The sequence below is a fragment of the Arabidopsis lyrata genome (assembly GCF_000004255.2).
Source record: "Arabidopsis lyrata subsp. lyrata unplaced genomic scaffold ARALYscaffold_2, whole genome shotgun sequence".
Taxonomy (NCBI): domain Eukaryota; kingdom Viridiplantae; phylum Streptophyta; class Magnoliopsida; order Brassicales; family Brassicaceae; genus Arabidopsis; species Arabidopsis lyrata.
Genome location: NW_003302554.1, coordinates 571,311 through 589,128, shown reverse-complemented (window position 1 = coordinate 589,128; position 17,818 = coordinate 571,311). Strand labels below are relative to the sequence as shown.

Here is a 17,818-nt window from a genome sequence, read left to right as displayed (position 1 = left end):
TGTAATATGTTATTTGATCAGGATGATAATAATTGGATGATGAAGATGAGGATGAGGATGGTGATGAGTACAAGTAAACATAAGATAAAAGATAATCTTACATATTTTAAAGGAGTCTAAAACATGCATATAATATAGCTTGAAATCCTTAGTTTGACTTTGATATTCCCATGAAAACTGAAAATTTCGTTGCAGATATACTTCGATTTTATCATTAAGATCTGAACCAGTAGAAAAGAAACATTGGAAAAGAATCCAAACAGATAAATAAATCATGTCACAGTATCCAGGATTTGATATTAAAAATACAGATAAACACAATGAGATCAACTAGAAGTTAAGAAATTACTAAAAAACGACAAGGGAACAGAGTTGAATCAACTTCTGCCGGTTTTGTCCATCAAGATCTGGACACCACATTCAATAATGTCGACTTCATGGGATGAGGTGCTGAATTCGAATGATATCTCGTTGTCCTGCTCAAGCCATCCGTACTTGTCAAGCAATTCAGTGTGGGATATACACAGATGTGCCGTACGAGTATAGAAATATTGAACTATGTTTTCATCAAGAGGGAAACCGTTTATGTGTATGCGACAGAATAAGGGACCGTTCATAAGCTTTCTAGGGGAAACCACGACACACATCCTAAATTCTTTGAAATTTGATCGGATGGTCAAGGAATTACCAATAGCTCGATGATCAAACTCTGCAGGTATTATACTTCCGGGTAGACATGCCAACAATGATTGTTGGGTAATTACTGTCCGTGCTTCTTGGCCCAATTTGAAGCATTCAGGAAAATGGAGATATTCAAATAAAGAGTCAAAAGGAAGAGATACTGTCTCCAGTGATTCACAATTGCTTGCTTGTAGTATTGTGAGTGAGCTAGGGAGCTCTGGCAGTGATACAAGTTTTGGACAGCCAACTATATAAAGCTCTTTTAACCCATGAAGATATTTGATGCAATCTGGAATTTTCTTAATACCTGCGCCACTCTGGTGTGATCCCTCGAGACTGCCTTGTATACGAAGAGTCTGAAGGCGAGACCAAAGCCTAATTGATTCAGGAAATTCTTCTAACATTGTTTCTGTGATAAAGAGTGTTGTGATGTTCGTGGAAATATCTACAAGTTTTCTCAGCTTCCAGCATCCATACATCTCGACTCTTTCAAGAGATGCCAAGTTGAAGTGAGACGGAACAATTTGTAGATTTCTACAGAGACCCACCAGCAACCACTCTAATTTATGAAGATTTCCAATAGAAGAAGGAAGTCTTACCAAACTCTTGCAACTAACCAGAGTCAGTTGCTCAAGATTTGTAGCATTTGAAAGATCCGGGAGTTCCTTTAACTTCCGGGACTCAGTCAGATCCATCTTCTTGAGATTTGTAAGCCGCTGAATGTAAAACGATACAAAAGAGGAAATTTCATCAACACATGATGAGAGACATACTTCAAATATTCGAAGTACGCAAATATAAAAACCAACCTGGGTTCCTTCCCAAAGCTTCTCCAGTTTGTTATGTTGCAATTTGAGTTCCACAAGATATTCCGGACTAAACGTACGAGGGAGACATTTTCCAGGGTATACGTCCCAGCGTAGTAACCTTAGACGAGGTGGAAAACCCATGTCCTCTGGTACATGCACTCTATCATTTCCATCACATCTTGTCTTGTAAATGTTGAGAAATCGAAGATTACACATTTTTTTAAAAGCTCTTGCGCTTATATACACGCCATCTTGGATTGTGGATATATCAAAAGATATACCCATCACACTTCTACTACCCTAATTAATATTCAAAAAAAAAAGAAGAAAACGTTAGCACAATAGAGTGTTTTTCCAAATGACATGGTTTAGTGGATACATTAAAAAAAAGTTGTAAAGAAAATCTTACAGATCCATTTTCGAGGACATCACAAATCTCATCAGTATCTATTAGGATTTTGCGTATCTTAGGATTTTGTAATTGAACCGCTTCTCTACCCACTTGTTGTAGTAACTTATGCATCACTATATTTCCGTCGTTAGCTATTTGTATAATAGATTTATACGTGAGGGTTTTTAAACCGAGACTGACATCCAAATTACTGTCACTGAGCATTATTTTCACATGATCACCGTCTTGGTAGTTGAAGAAGAATGCAATGAGGAGAAATAGATATTGATCATCCTTATGTAAAGTGTCGTATCCGACTCTAAGTACTCCATTGATCTGTTGATCAAGGCTATTTTCTAGCCTATGCAATATACCTTCCCAGTCACCTTCCTTCTTTCCGCGTAAAGTTGAACCCATGACACGGAGACCCAGAGGAAGGTTACTACAAAGCTCTGTTACTCTTTCGGCAAGCTGTACAAAACCACATGGTGCTAAGCTCCGTCTAAAAGCATATCTACAAAATATTTTACAAGCTTCTTCTTTAGTTGGAAAATCTACATGGTATGTATTCTTGATATCATGTTGCTCCAGAATTTCTTGATCTTCTGTGGTTACGATAATCCTGCTTCCAGGACCAAACCAGTTAGTTTCATTAGCCAAAGCCTCAAGTTGCTTCAGATCATCCACGTCATCAAGAATGATAAAACACTTTTTGGTCGCATAGTCTTTCCGGTACTGCACCTAAATGGTATATCCTCATACCATTCTGGTTTAAAATTTTGGAGAGAAGTTGCTCTTGTAATTGCAGCTTCAAACCATACTCGTCAAGACCACCATTGTAGCTTCCCCTAAGATTCTCCATAAAACAAGTGAGCTGGAAACTGCTAGAGAGTCGGCTATGTAAAGCTCTGGCGATGGTCGTCTTACCAATGCCTGCAGGGCCACAGATTCCAAGAATCATAGCTTCATCCTCCAAATCTACAATGTAACAAAGACTGTATCTTCTTCAAGTGTGCTTCCAGTCCCACCATGTCTTCAAAATCCCTAGCAGGTGTAGCGTTTAGTTTGTTTGAAACATCCCTAGCAATCTTTTCAATCATCTTCGATTCATTATCCCTAATAAGAGAAATAAATCACCATGTTCATTCAGAAAAAATTGCGCATATCATATTGAGAAAGAGAAAATCCCAAATTAATGGAATGTAAACAAACAAACCAGTTTAGGAAGTGTTCTCCGGCTATGTTGCCCACATCATTCAAAGCTTGGCTCCATTTTCGCCTCTCCTCCTCTGTTTTACGAGCACAAGTTTCATTGAAAGCCATACCAAATTCTCCTGTCTGTTTCCGCACATCAGATGGATTTACTCCGTAGAAGACAGTCATCACTATTTGTCCCATATCTTCCTTGCACTTCAAAATCTCCAACAGCTCATCCAGACACCAGCTGGAAGAAGCATAATTCTTTGATAGTAAGACTATAGAGATCCTCGATTCCCTGATCCCTTGTGTAAGTTCTGGGGAAATGGTTTGACCTCTCTCGATCCCTTGATCATCAAACATGGTGATCCCATTACAGATAAACTCTTTTCGTAAATGGCTGAGAAAGGTTTTACGGACGTCTGGTCCGTGGAAGCTCGTGAAGACGCGGTATCTCCACGTGCGAGACGAAGAAGAAGAAGAAGAAGCCATGAGGTTTGAGTAGCGAGAAATGTTGAAGATCGGATATACAAAAATTGTCTATGGATTCACCATTGACTTTTTTGTTTGTCTTATTTGACTTCTTCCATGACACAAAGACACACAACCAATATATTATCTCAAGTTTATATTAGATTATATATTTTACGTTTTAGGAGAGGTGCTGGTAATCTTATCCCCTAAGTTTAATAAGTATCATTCTTTATAACAAGTTTTGCAGAATGAAAAAATGTCCATGCCCGGTGACGGCACATTCTCTCTCAAAAAGTCAAAAGCTTTCTTGCTAACAAACACTTCCCACGGTGTTCTTGCATCTCCAGCAATTCGTTCAAGCACTAGTCCGACAAAGCATAATTCTTCAAGAGAATCACAATTGAAATCTCTAATTCTTTTTTAGCTCATGTGAAGGGAGATCTAATTATGGCTTCGATCAACCTTGAACATCAAACATCAAACATCATGATACCATTGAGATAGGGCTAAAAGAAAAAAGATAAACTATTTGCGTAAGTGACTGAAGGATGTTTTGCGGATATACAAAGAAGAAGAAAAGATAGGCTAAAAGAAAAAGTAACAAAATCACATACTTCACAATGTATTTTAACTGGAAAGCTATATTAAGACAAACACGTAATGACTAATAGAAGCAACTTCAAAAGATATAAAGTTTCTTGATTTGTCTTCTTGATAATTGCAGAATTTGTCTTGTATATCAGATAAAATAAAGTACTAATTATGTATGAATTCCTATATTTTAGCTTAGCACATACTTACAATTATATACATTCGTCAATATATCTTAATTAAAGATCATAAAACTAAACTAAACCACTATCGGGGTTCTTAAGAAAAAAATTCAAATTTTGTAAAACAATACATATATCTTTTTGTTTGGTTACAATACATGGTTTTACAATACATAATTAAAGATCATAAATGTTTATTTTTACAAAGCCCCCCATGAGGGTTTTTAGCATTTTTTACGTATAAATTTAGCATTTCTCGAACTTAAAAACTTGCATAAGAATTCTTAACTTTTGTGGCTTCGAATGGTTAATTCCACTATTGGGGTTCTTATGAAAAAGATTCAAATTTTGTAAAACAATACATATATCTTTTTGTTTGGTTACAATACATGGTTGCACGGAGACATTAATTCAAAGTTACAGAGAAATGGATCAAAAACTGATTCATTAGAAAACTCAACAATGCTCTTCTTCTTCTTCTTCCTCCTTTGATTCAGCTGCTCCCTAATATGTCTTTGTATGTGTTCTTGACCTTCTCAAACAAAGCCTCCCTGAAACAGATACCAAACCATTTTCTCGAGAATTTGAGTCTTATACTCTCAATACTACATGAAACCAAACACAGGCTTAAGCATTATACTCTCAATACTACATGAAAGCAATCCATTTCTGATATCATATCTCTATATTAATACACTAAATTGCAGAGGTTCGGTCCTAAATCCAAAAGTGATGCGATGAATCATCTATATCCTCGAAACAGGTTCACTAAAGCTTGGTTCAAGTGATACAAAGACAAGATGGTAGAAGAAGAAACTCACTCCTGTGTAACCGATGCCTACAAGTTCAAGAACACTAGGAACCAATGGAAGCCTATCGATTGAAAACATATGTTCCTCTCCTTACTCCTCCATCAAGCAAAACCGGAATCCTACCTCTAACAACATGCACAACCTGCAGTTTCAGAAGAAGACCAATTTGTACCTAAACAAAACAAGTTTCATAATGTGAATTTCAATTCTCAATGTGTTATACAAAATCAGCCAATCTAACAAACATGTGAACAAAAAAAGATATGATCATAGTTTCGAAGCCTTTGATGATGTTCATATGGTATGTATGGTATGCTGCTTTTAATGTCTTGATTGCTACGCACTCTAAAATCACAGCTGCTCTAACATCCCTATATATAGGGAAAACTAAATTATTGATGTCCATACTAATAGTAAGGGGTAAACAGAAAGTTGAGTACAACAACATCAAATACTCACGTCTTAGGGTGTGATTTAGAAAGCTATATAAAAGAACATCTGAAATCAAAATAAAAAGATACAAATCAGAATGATACCTTGTCAGGCTTTGGGAAGTTATACTCTGAGTTCATCAAACTCATTGCTCCCACCAGAGATATTCTCAACGTCGTCTGCAGACACTTGTTCTGATATAGATTCATAGCTTCTTATTGTTCTGTCGGTTTCAACCGTCAAGATCGGGACACCACATTCAATAATGTCGACTTCTTGGTGTGTGGTGATGATTTCCAACAATATCTCTTTCTCCGGATCTTCGTCAGACAAATCAAATTGAGTTATACATAGATGTTCCCCTCGGATTTCACGGAGACCCGTAAGTATGTGTTGATCAGTGGGGCAACCGTTTATACATATGCGAGACATTGAGTAATGACGAATATGTTCTCCCATCGCTGGTTTAGGCGAAACCACGACACAAATCCTAAATCCAAAGAAACCTGGGCGGAATGTCAAGGAATTTCCTATATCTCGATGATGGAACTCCGCAGGTATTGTTCTTCCGGGTAGGCATGCCAACAATGATTGCTGAGTAATTACTTGTCGTGCTTCTTGACCCAATTTGAAGCAGTTGGGGAAAAAAAGACTAGTAACTTGAGAGTCAATAGGGAAAGATGCAAGGGTCTCCAATGATTCACAAGTGTTTGCTATTAGTGTTTTCAGTGAGCTAGGGATCTCTGGCAGTGATGCAAGTTTTGGACAGCCAAATATCTGAAGAGATTGTAATCTAGGAAGATCTTTGATCCAATCTGGAACTTTCTCAATATCTGCGCGACCGAGAAGTGGATCTTTGACACTGCCGTATATACTGAGATACTGAAGCCGAGACCAAAGCCTAATCGATCTAGGCAATTCTTCTAATATTGTGTCTGCGATTACGAGTGCTCTGATATTCGTGGAAATATCTGGAAATTTTTTCAACTGTGAGCATCCCTTCATGTCGAGATAATCAAGCGATGCCAAGTTGACGAGAGTCGGAACAACTTGTAGATTTATACAGAAACCCATTTTCAACTCTTCTAGTTTATGAAGATTTCCAATATAGGAAGGAAACTCTACCAAACTCGCGCAAAGATGCACATCCAAGCTCTCGAGATTTGTAGCATTTGAAAGGTCTGGGAGTTGCTTTAGATCATAGGAATGTCTCAAATCCATCTTCTTGAGATTTGGAAGGTGCTGAATGTAAAAACAAACACAACAGTAAAAGAACATCAACACATTTATAAGAGAATACATATACTTCATACTTTTTCAAAAAAAAAAAAAAAAAAAAAAAGGAATATATACTTCATACAATCAAAGTAAGAAATTATACATAAACTAACCTGAGATCCTTCCCAAAGCTTCTCGAGCTGGTTATCTGACAATATGAGTTCAACAAGAGATTCTGCATTAAAGTTAGCAGGAAGACTCTTGCTTGGGTATGCCTCCCAATCTAATAACCTTAGAAAACGTGGAAACTCCATCTCCTCTGGTATATACACTACATCATTTCCATCATCTTTACTTTTGTAAACTCTGAGGAATCGAAGATTGGGCATTCTTTTAAAAGCTCCCTTTTTTATAATGACTTCGTTGATTCCTGATGTATCAAATGATATGCCAGACACTTCTCTAGTACCCTAAACCTATATTCCAAATAATAGGAAATTGTTAGTACGATAGGTAGGATTTGCTATCTTCACCAAATGACTTGTTTAATGAGCAAAAAAATATGACACAATACAGGAGGGAAAACTTACTTTGCCACGTTCAAGAACATCACAAATCTCATGAGCATTTACTAAGATCCGGCGTTTCCAAGGTTTTTCTCTTTGAACCGCTTTTGTACCCACTTGTTGCAGTAGTTTGTGCATCACTATTTCTCCATGGTTATATATATATATATGAGAGATCTATTTACTAGGATTTTCAACCCATATTTGACATCCAAGTTCTTGTCAGCCAACATGGCTGTCACAAGATCAACATCTCGATAGTTGAAGAAGACTGAAATGTGGAGAAATAGAGATTGCTCATTCTCATGTAAACTCTCATAACCAACTCTTAGTACTTCCTTGATATCTTGATGATCAAAAATACTGTCTAGCCTGCATATTACTTCTTCCCACTCCTCCTCATTCTTCCCACGTAATGATGAACCAACCACACGGAGAGCCAATGGAAGGTTGCCACAAAGCTCTGTTACTCTTAATGCAAGCTTTTTAAAACCATTATGTGGATAGCTTTTCCTGAAAGCATATCGACATAAGATCTTGAGCGCTTTTTCATCAGATGGAAACCCCACATGGTACGTATTGTTGATACCATGTTGATGCAGAAGCTCTTTGTTTTCTGTTGTCACAATAATCCTACTTCCAGGACCAAACCACGTAGTTTCATTTGCCAACGCCTCTAGTTGCTTCATATGGTTCACATCATCAAGAATGATAAGCACCCTCAGCTTGGATAGCCGTTCTTTTATGGCACCTAAATGGCTTATCCTCAGTCCACTTAGGTCCAAAATATTTGAAAGAAATTTTTCTTGTAAACGCAGCTTCAAACCATAATCATCAAAACCAATGCGGAAGCTTTCCCATTGGATGTCCACAAAACAATTATGTTGAAACCTATTAGAAAGTCGACTATGTAGAGCTCTAGCAATGGTACTCTTACCAATGCCCGCAGGACCGTAGATTCCAACCATTTGAACTCCAACTGAATCTAAATCTAGCAAAGACTCCAATTCTCTCAAATGAGCCTCTAGTCCTACCATGCCATCAAAATCCTTAGACGGTGTCACATTCAGTTGGTTAGAAACATGGTTTGCAATCTCCTCAATCATTTCCGCCTCATTTTTGCTAACAAAAGAAAAAGAAAAAAAAATTAATGTTTAATTATATCCAATATTCCATCAGAAAATAATTATAGAGATAACATTCTTCTTTTCCCAATAATGTACAACATTTCTGATATGCATGATACAAGAGATTACAATACTTATTCAACGAAAACATTTCCTTAAAATCATTTAAGTTCAACATATTCAGAGTAAAACACGTTATTTGCCTTTTTGTCTTGATTTCCACATAAGGGAAGAAAAAAAACTATAAATAGTAAAATGCAAACCAGTTTTTGAAGTCTACTCCTGCTATGTTGGCAGCATCGGTCAAAGCTTGGCTCCATCTTCTGCTCTCCTCCTCCGTTTTACCAGCACAAGTTTTGTTGAAAGCAATCCCAAATTCTCCGGTTTGTTTCCGCACATCAGATGTATCTACTCCGTAGAAGACTGTCATCACTATTTGTCCAATATCTTCCCTGCACTTCAATATCTCCAGTAGCTCATCCAAACACCAGCTGGAAGAAGCATAATTTTTTGAGAGTACGATGATCGAGATCCTCGATTCTCTAATCCCTTGTATGAGTTCAGGGGTAATGGTTTTGCCTCTCTTGATCCCTTGATCATCGAACATCGTGATCCCATTGCAGATAAACTGTTTGCGTATATGACTCAGAAATGTTTTACGGACGTCTTCTCCATGAAAGCTCGCGAAGACGTGGTATGTCCAGTTGCGAAGCGAAGAAGAAGAAGAAGAAGAAGCCATGAGATAGAATGGCGAGAAGATTTTAAGATCACATATACAAAAAAGCAGTAAGGCCAGACGCGAGAGAAGCACATCAGTTTAAAGCCCCGTGACCGACATGTAAATATTAAATTTCAAGGATTCACTCATGAGAAATTCAACTAGGATGCCATGACAATCTCCCTTTCTTTTCATCTGGGCCACTTTACATCTTTTCCATCATGCCATAATAGATACATAAAAAGACTCTTTTACCCTTTGCTTTAGAGAGTTGGAAAATGTTGTGAAGTCAAACGATTTGACATAAAGTCTGAAGACTTCTCTGTTGATTGATGTGTTATGTGTTTACAACCATCTTTGGTGTATCGAAGAAAGAAAAGAAGTTTTCTTTGTGGGCTGGGCGTTTGTTTTTTTGGGTCTGTGTTTGTAAGCAGACCCATCAAAGTGTTCAAGTGTGTTTTACTTTGTCTATGTTTTTTTTGAGTTCCAATGCAAGTGAAGTAGAGTCCTAGGGTGGCTGCAGAGTGTTGTAGGTGCTTGAGTACGTGTGATACTCTCTGGATAAAAAGAGAGAAATTGTTATTGAGAACTATCATGGGAATATGAACAGATAAACGTTTTCGTTCACTATTATTGGAATCTCTGTGATAGAAATGCTCTTTTTTGATATACCTGATCGGCTGATCCGGTCAGCCTCGGTAGAAAAGCACCGGAGTGCTACAGAGAGGACTCACTACCACTCCGAGGGATGGGCTACCACACTGCCTAATCCGAGTTTGGAATGCTTTCCGACTAATGTCCGGGGGTAGCTGGATCGCATGTTACCAGACTACCAGGTAAACTGTCTGGCCGAAGCCCAAGCCCAGATTTCCCAACAAAGTGTTGATAACAGCGAGGGAGGAAGATCGAACCCGGGTTCGGGGTTTTCACCCTCAACGCCGGACTCGCCCTACCACTCGCCCACCACCTTGCAGGCGATAGAAATGCTCTTATTGGGAAATAGTTTTACTTTATATTTTAAACATGCGATTGCAATTTTCCTTAATTCTATTTTATGATGTTTGTTCTATCATTTATGAAAACTTAAGATTTACAGAAAAAAAATTAAAAAAAGAAATATTTCAACTAATTAACTAAAAGAATTATATATAAAAATCAGATAAGAACTCATCTAATTTAGAAGAGAACCTCCCATTGGAGGTGCTCTAAATACTTAGGATCAGCCATGTTTATTTCATGACTTTAGTTTTGGCTCGGATTAAATATCAAGTTATTCTCCTTTCAATGAGTTTTATATAATAAAATTGAAAGAGTAAAAAAAGAAAAATCTGTACAAGAACAATAAAATAGTTAAAGATGATTTCTTATGAAGAAGAAATGAGGAAGAAAGAGATGTTGTACAAGAGGAAAATCTAGTTACTTCATTGATGTTCATTACATGCACACACATACTTATATGAATACATTTTGTTAGAAACCTAACGACATGGGCTAATATATCATAGTCTTGCATTGTCAATGTTGGGTTTTTGGACTTGTGTTTTCGCTTTTTTATGTGTGCTTAACATCCCTCTGCAAACTTGGGATCATATAAACGAAGCCAAGTTTGACAGCACAAACATATAGACTTGATAGGAATATGAACATTCATCAAATGTTCACATGGAGATGTAGAAAGAATTTTAAATTGATTGTTTAATCATGATCTCCATTTGATCTTCAAAACCATATGAGGTCACTTGTTTCTCTAAACTTTCTACTATTCTTTTTTCTCACAGTCTATACTTGTACAGTTTTAGGAACTCTCTCAGAGGTGCGACTGACTTTTCTCTTACTTTCTTCGGATTCTGCTTTATCCACTTTACTCAATTAGTACTATACTTGTAGAGCTATCGTAGCTCTCTTAGAGAGGGTACTTTGCCCATTTGTTTTTACAAACACGCGAGTTCCAGATTTGGATAGACATTTGTAGTTTTCCAAAATCTATCAGCAGTATTCCCATTTTTAAATCACTCACTATTCTTACTACTTTAACTAGTGACACTAATGTAACATTGTCTTAATTTGAGACAGACATCATGTCCCTTTTAACTTTTTTGGAATTTTTAAAAAATCTACCATAACAACACCTGAACACCTATTCCGTTCTAGCTTTGTGACTTCTAAACCTACAAATTTAAACCAGCCAGCATGTCCTTCTCGGCTATTACACATTGTTTAGTCTTTGAAGGAAGAACAGAAACATTACCTTGGAGATAGTGTAGACAAGCTTGGTTTTCACTCCATAATGAATCCATAGTTGTACTTTGACGCGGGTGACCAATGTAATGAAACGGCATTGTCATTTGTCTACGAACGTGGTGAATGCATGGAAAGTAGTATTCATTTGCAACATGGAAGTTGTGCTTGTTTTTTCTCCTTGTTTGATGCAGCGTGATATTTGGAAATATTCCAAATATTTATTGTTATTATCTTTTAATTAATTATTATTATTATTCTAGAATATTCTATAGATTTTAGGGTTTCCTTATGTTTTATTATAAATAAGTCGCTAATGCCTCCTTTTGTAGACAGTTGATTGATTAATAAAATTAAAGAGCTTTTAGCTTTTCAGAGAAGAGTATTCTCTAATCCTTGTTTTCGGTAGATCTCGAGAGATCTCAACGATTATAAGAAGACGTAGGATTCGGTATTCGCGGAGAATCAACGAATTCCTCATGTTCTCTCGTTTCTGGTATTCTGAGGAATCAACAGATCCGAGAAACCCTAGTTTTCCGGTATTCCGAGGAATCAACGGATCTCTAGTTCTATCTTTAAAGCTTCCGCTACTTCATTGTTACATCAAGTTAAGTGTAAAATCATGAGTTAACAAATACCACATACATACAAACATTCTCACCATATCCTCATCAACAATTTAGAACACTCATTATTACAAGATCATATTAAAGTAAACAAAAATCAGAAAATAGACTCTACGGAAAAAGACAAAAAGAAAAAACTAAAGAACATACTTATAAACAAATTAGCGTGAGTTTCTGTGATGCGATAAACATTAAATTAAAATGGAGACGGAAAAGATGAAGATAAGGCAGATGATCCCAAGGTCATTGATGAATCTTGGTTTCCAAGAAGAGATGAACCGTCCATGTTTATGTTAAGGTTGTCCCAGAAGAAAAAGTTAGAGCATTGTTGTGAATCTACCCATTGATCATAGCTTAGGTCTTGCCTCTTTAAACATTCGAAACTTGATGCCATATATCCATCTTGGACATTGCTATTTTCAATTGGGACAATGTTATCCACATTTTCCTCTAGTATCGCCGGTGGATTATAACTTATAGTTGTCTCGATATTTGAATTGGTAGAGTTATTGAACAAATGGGACGCCATTGTAGGAACTTGAAACGGTTCTCGTTGTTCTTGTTGAGGAAGATTCATATCCCATTCTTCTGTGCTAGTTGTTAGAAATGCTTGTTCGCAAATGTTTCCTCTTCCTCCTCTTTGCGTGTCATGATTGTTGTTTTTGTTGTTATTGTTTGTGATGATGTTTTGAGAGAACATTCCTTCTAGGATAGGAAGCGCTGTGTCCACCATGAAGAGAGGAGGTTTATGGGAGAAAAGGGTTTCTTGAATCTTTATATTAGTTTCTTGATCGTTGGCGAAATTTAACTGGTTTACAGAATCCATGAAACCATCAAAATGTAGGTTATCAATAGTGGATGGATTAGTGGTAGAGGTAACGGTAGTGGCAATAGGTGCATCGTCCACGTTCATTGTCACAGTAGTTATTGACGGTTGATGACGATTGTAATGGTGGTGCGGTTTTCGTATCTTTTTCTTAATCCATGAATTCCAATAGTTTTTTATCTCGTTATCCGTTCGTCCGGGTAAATGACTAGCTATATGAGCCCACCTTGAAAAAGACAAAAGAAATTATAATAAGAAAATCTGTATGTATGTAGTATCACATTTTGAGAATGTTCGATCGATTAAGTAACTTAAAGTGTACTACTTTATAGCTCGAGCAAGTAGACAAAAGTAGAACGAGATTAATGAAACTACACGTTAAAGATTCTTTAGTCATCGACAGTAGACTAGTCGTTGCTTCGAACCGTGGCCAAACTAAAATTATAACAATTTAATTTACATCTAGCTATAACATGATAAATTGAATATAACTACAAAATGCATCCCCAACCCAACAAACTTATAACTAAAAATGGTATCAATATTCTTGTGATAATTTCAATAACGCTATATAATAATACACTATATTGAATTATATATCTAGCTATATATAAAAATTAAATTTGAGTTAGTTAGAAACCTGTTTCCCACAACTCCATGAAGACTTATGATCAATTTCTCTTCTTCTGGAGAGAACCTTCCTCTTCTGATATCAGGTCGAAGATAGTTTATCCATCGCAATCTACAACTTTTTCCACATCTTTGAAGCCCTAAATTTTATCAAACATGCATTTTAAATATTGCATTGAATCTATAAGTTAAATAGCACAAGATCATTATAATTGGTTAGAGAAAAAATGTTACTTAAAAACTAATATATAACTAAGATCACCTGCTTTTTCAGGGACTTCACTCCAACATCCATAGCCATGAGTTGTGATATATCTAATAAGCTTCTCATCTTCTTCTGGTGACCAAAGCCCTCTCTTCACCTTTTGCTGGTTGCAGCATGAGTGATGACCCATGATTAGTAGCTCCTCAAATTAACTTAATTATAGTGAATCACAATAATTATCTTAAATTAAATTATATATAAGTATATCACCCTTTAGATTTTTACTCTCTCTCTCTCTCTCTCTCTCTCTCTCTCTCTCTCTCTCTCTCTCTCTCTCTCTCTCTCTCTCTCTCTCTCTCTCTCTCTCTCTCTCTCTCTCTCTCTCTCTCTCTCTCTCTTTCTTTCTTTCTTAGGTTGTGTTTATTTGTGTTCTGCGAGTTTGTAGCTATAGAAGAGAAGACAAAGAAGCAATGGAGAGTTTTTAAAAGGAGAGGAGACAAAGGTCGGGTCGGGTCGGGTCCCAGGGGTGGGGCCTGAGATATTTCTTCATCGATCTAACCTTAAAACGACGTCTCATCGACTTTCTATTTTCATGTGTTATTACTCGTTGTACGTAGAGAGCTTTTGTTGTAGTATTATTACGTTAAGCCCTTATCACTTTTACATGTTTTTCTCTTCACGTACCCTTCTGTCTCCCGCGAAAGTTCCTGTTTTTTTTTTCTTTTCTTATATTCTATAAAACCAAATGATTTTAAGAAGAAAACTAGATTGATACGTAGAACTAATCATCATATATAGACTCGCAGCTCATAAGTCATGAGTAATCATGTATTATGCACTGCTTTCCTCTGTTTCCACATACATAATAAATTAAATCATGTGTCGATTGTGCCGACCCACTTATACGGTATAAACACTAAAACATGTATTTGCGGGTGAATGAATTGCGTTGGATTTTAAAGAAAAAAATATATACATATATTAATATATAACTAATTAATCACATACAATTTAAAAACAAAAAAAAATTATTCACATACTAAAACGCTGTTCATTTATCGTAACACACACTTAATAAAGTAGTACTTTTTTTTTTCTTGTACGGCTGTGGGTACTGGGTCCGGGACCCTGGGTAGTACTTGATGGCTGCAAACCAAAGGAAGATGAAGCCAAATTTAATATAATATTCTTCCATCTTTCTAATATTTTCAGAAGCCCTATCTTCTTTCTTTTTCGAAAAAGTTATCAATGATTCCGAAGCCCTATCTAAGATAAAAATTTTGTGTCTTTAAAAAATATATTTGAATGATGTATTGATTATAATTCTGTTTACAATAACGAGCAATCATAATTTCTAGAAATAACGAAGCTTCGTCGGAGGTCTGCTTCCCGCTTCGGAATCTTAGTCGGAATCGGAAACTCTTGGAAGCTTTCGGAATCTCGCTTCCATAGCGTTTCCAAAAAATTCATTTTGGAAGCTCGTTGGAAGCTTACGATTCTATTTTGGAAGCTTGAGCTTCCTATTTTAAAAATTTGATGTCACAAAATAAATAAGAAATATGAAATTATTTTTGATAGTTTTTAAATACAACAAAAGAAAAACCAAAAGTAACTTTGCATACTAATTTTGTATTTTATTTTTTAAAATATCATATTTAGAAAATGACAGCATTATGGATCATTTATTTGGGAGATGTTGAAATGATTAATTGAATTAGATTAATTTCGAGAAACTTTAGTTTGATGATGTTTTTATCGGTAAAAAAAAATTTAAGATAATTTTATTTGATGGAATTAGTAAAATGAGTATGAAGATAATAATCTTAAATTTTTGACTTTAACTGTACACTATTTGATTTTTAAATATAGAGAGGTATTTAGAATTTATGTATTAGATTTGTGTATTAATTATAATTTTGTTATATGATATAATGTTTAATGTTTATTATTTATGTATGTATATATATATATATATATTAATATATATATATATATATATTAATTTTTATATACGCTTCCAACACGTATCCACTTTCTATAATTTCTATAAAAATCGCTTCTACGTTTCCAAACGCTTCGCTTCCGCGTACCCACTTCTGATTCCATGCAACCTAGGATAGAACTTGTGGATTCTATAGATAGAAAAGAACTTGTGGATACCGTCAGAACATTATTTGAGCTAATATAATTTGGGTGCACAAAAAAAAAAAAAAAAAGAACTTGTGGATTCTATACACAAGGAGTATATTTTAAGTTGATAAAATATTTTTTTCAACGTGATATGATGGTAAGTCATGTAGCCGAATTATAGTGATTTTTGAAATTTAAATATAATAAATAAATAAAAATCTAATTATATTAAGTACGTCCAATACCGAAGCTTTTTCAAAGATATATGGAATAACAATCATTACAAGTTTCGATTACAAGGCTTTGATTTAGTTAGGAGACATATCGGAAGACCTTGCCGAAAATGAAATCGCTTCGTTTAGAAATTTTCTCCTAATTTATTTTCGTATTGACATCTTGTAAAGATAGTCATGCAATACTATATATATAATAATAATAAATAGGGAATTTTGCCAAATGTGCTACATTTTGGGAAAATCCTAGCAAATGTACCACATTTGAAATGGATTTAGCATCCATACCACATTTGGTGTTTGTGTGGCAAATCTTGGACGATTTTGCCCTTCTCTGTGCGTCAGGTATGTGTCAGGGGAAGGAGCTATAATAGACATCGGTTGGGAAACGGGGACAACTTTGTGTCAGAGAAGGACAACTTTGTGTTAGAGAAGGACAATTTTGTCTGAAAGACAACTTTGTCTCAGAGAAAAATGACAAAACATTGCATTAAATGCAGTTTACATTTACCATGGACAATAATTATGAAATAGAGTGAATGATGTCCCCCAAGAATAAATCCAGATCTCTTGATTGTCCATCGCCAGATGATGTGGTTTTACCAGCCAGAGATCTGGATTTACTCGGGGACAACTTCTCTTGATTGTCCATAGCCAGATGATGTGGTTTTACCAGCCAGATGATGTGGTTTTACCAGCCAGAGATCTGGATTTACTCGGAGACAACTTGATCTTTATTTTTTTCCGCCAGATAGCCGAAGACGAAGATCTGGATTTACTCGGGGACAACTTTGTTTTACCAGCCAGAGGGACGAAAACGGTTTACCAGAGGGACGAAAACGGTTACCAATGCGTTAGGAGAGAGACTGTGGACGGCAGAAAATTCGGAGAGTCCCATCAACCGCAGGGTCTTGTCTCAGTAAGTTGGAGGGTATAATCGTCTTTTCACATGATGAATGTGGTATGGATGCTAAGTAGGCTCAGAAAGTGGTACTGGACCTAAACTTTTTGAAAAAATGGTATTGGGGCTAATTTTCCCTAATAAATACCAATTATAATCATATATGTCACATTAGGTTTGTTCTTTTTGACGGCAAGACTTTGTTCGTTCTAACAAAGTAATTGGGTCTGATTGGTAACAAGCTGTTAGCTGTTAGCTGGAACGGTTAGCTGGAGCTGTTAGCTGTTAGGGAATAGTGCAAAGCTGTACAAAAGAATAAAACACGAAAGCTGTACAAAAAAATAACGCAGAACAAATTTTAAAAATTTATTCTGATTAGAAACATCATAGCGGTACACATAATAAATAATATTAAGAATTTAGAAAGAAAGAAAAAATTATATAGAAATATACTTTAGTATATAATTACATATGAAAATTAAGATTATATAGAATGAACAATATTTTATTGTTAGAATAATAATATGAATTTACTAGTCCTATAATAAATAAAATTTTCTTTATTTTGAGCAATATAACATTCTAAAATAATTGTTTGAGAAAAAAACCATTATTTCTAATGAGATTTTTTCATAGGCTGTATTATTTACTTTTTCAGAAATCTTTATCTGAACATTCGAGACTTTTTTTTTTTGCATTATACATAGTTACAATTATATTTTATAAAGTTTAATTATGCGGTTAATAATACGGTTAACCGTGCGGCTAATCGTACTGTTAAATAACGGTTTTGATACGTTTCCGGTATATTAACGGTTACGGTTAGTATAT

The 17,818-nt window shown here is 35.6% G+C and overlaps 3 protein-coding genes across 3 annotated transcripts; all 3 read right to left on the bottom strand.

Annotated features, from left to right (window-relative positions):
* Positions 1-267: 267 nt before the first annotated feature.
* Positions 268-3,737, bottom strand: LOC9322443 (disease resistance protein RML1A). The gene is given in 5 exon segments (XM_021035882.1): positions 268-1,790; positions 1,900-2,586; positions 2,588-2,863; positions 2,865-2,997; positions 3,098-3,737. Coding segments are annotated over 5 exon segments (2,982 nt in total). The 5' UTR covers positions 3,571-3,737; the 3' UTR covers positions 268-377.
* A 1,112-nt stretch (positions 3,738-4,849) lies between these two features.
* On the bottom strand, positions 4,850-11,567 carry LOC9322442 (disease resistance protein RML1A). The gene is given in 7 exon segments (XM_021035881.1): positions 4,850-4,876; positions 5,674-6,811; positions 6,961-7,257; positions 7,378-7,520; positions 7,523-8,475; positions 8,744-9,755; positions 11,447-11,567. Coding segments are annotated over 5 exon segments (2,988 nt in total). The 5' UTR covers positions 9,220-9,755; positions 11,447-11,567; the 3' UTR covers positions 4,850-4,876; positions 5,674-5,692.
* Positions 11,568-12,038: 471 nt separating this feature from the next.
* LOC9322441 (transcription factor MYB26) lies at positions 12,039-14,033 on the bottom strand. Its single transcript, XM_002886329.2, has 3 exons — positions 13,781-14,033; positions 13,529-13,658; positions 12,039-13,114 (listed from the first exon to the last, which is right to left on the bottom strand). Exons 1-3 carry the CDS (start codon positions 13,911-13,913, stop codon positions 12,259-12,261), a joined length of 1,119 nt encoding a protein of 372 aa, XP_002886375.1. The 5' UTR covers positions 13,914-14,033; the 3' UTR covers positions 12,039-12,258.
* Between the last annotated feature and the right edge of the window lie 3,785 nt (positions 14,034-17,818).

What these genes read in the sequence shown, in the direction of transcription:
- LOC9322441 (XM_002886329.2), bottom strand. Translation starts at nt 13,913, where the DNA reads ATGGGTCATCACTCATGCTGCAACCAGCAAAAGGTGAAGAGAGGGCTT. An exon ending in TGAAGTCCCTGAAAAAGCAG is followed by an intron (nt 13,659 to 13,780) that starts GTGATCTTAGTT and finishes GATAAAATTTAG; the next exon opens with GGCTTCAAAGATGTGGAAAA. An exon ending in CATGGAGTTGTGGGAAACAG is followed by an intron (nt 13,115 to 13,528) that starts GTTTCTAACTAA and finishes GTCTTTTTCAAG; the next exon opens with GTGGGCTCATATAGCTAGTC.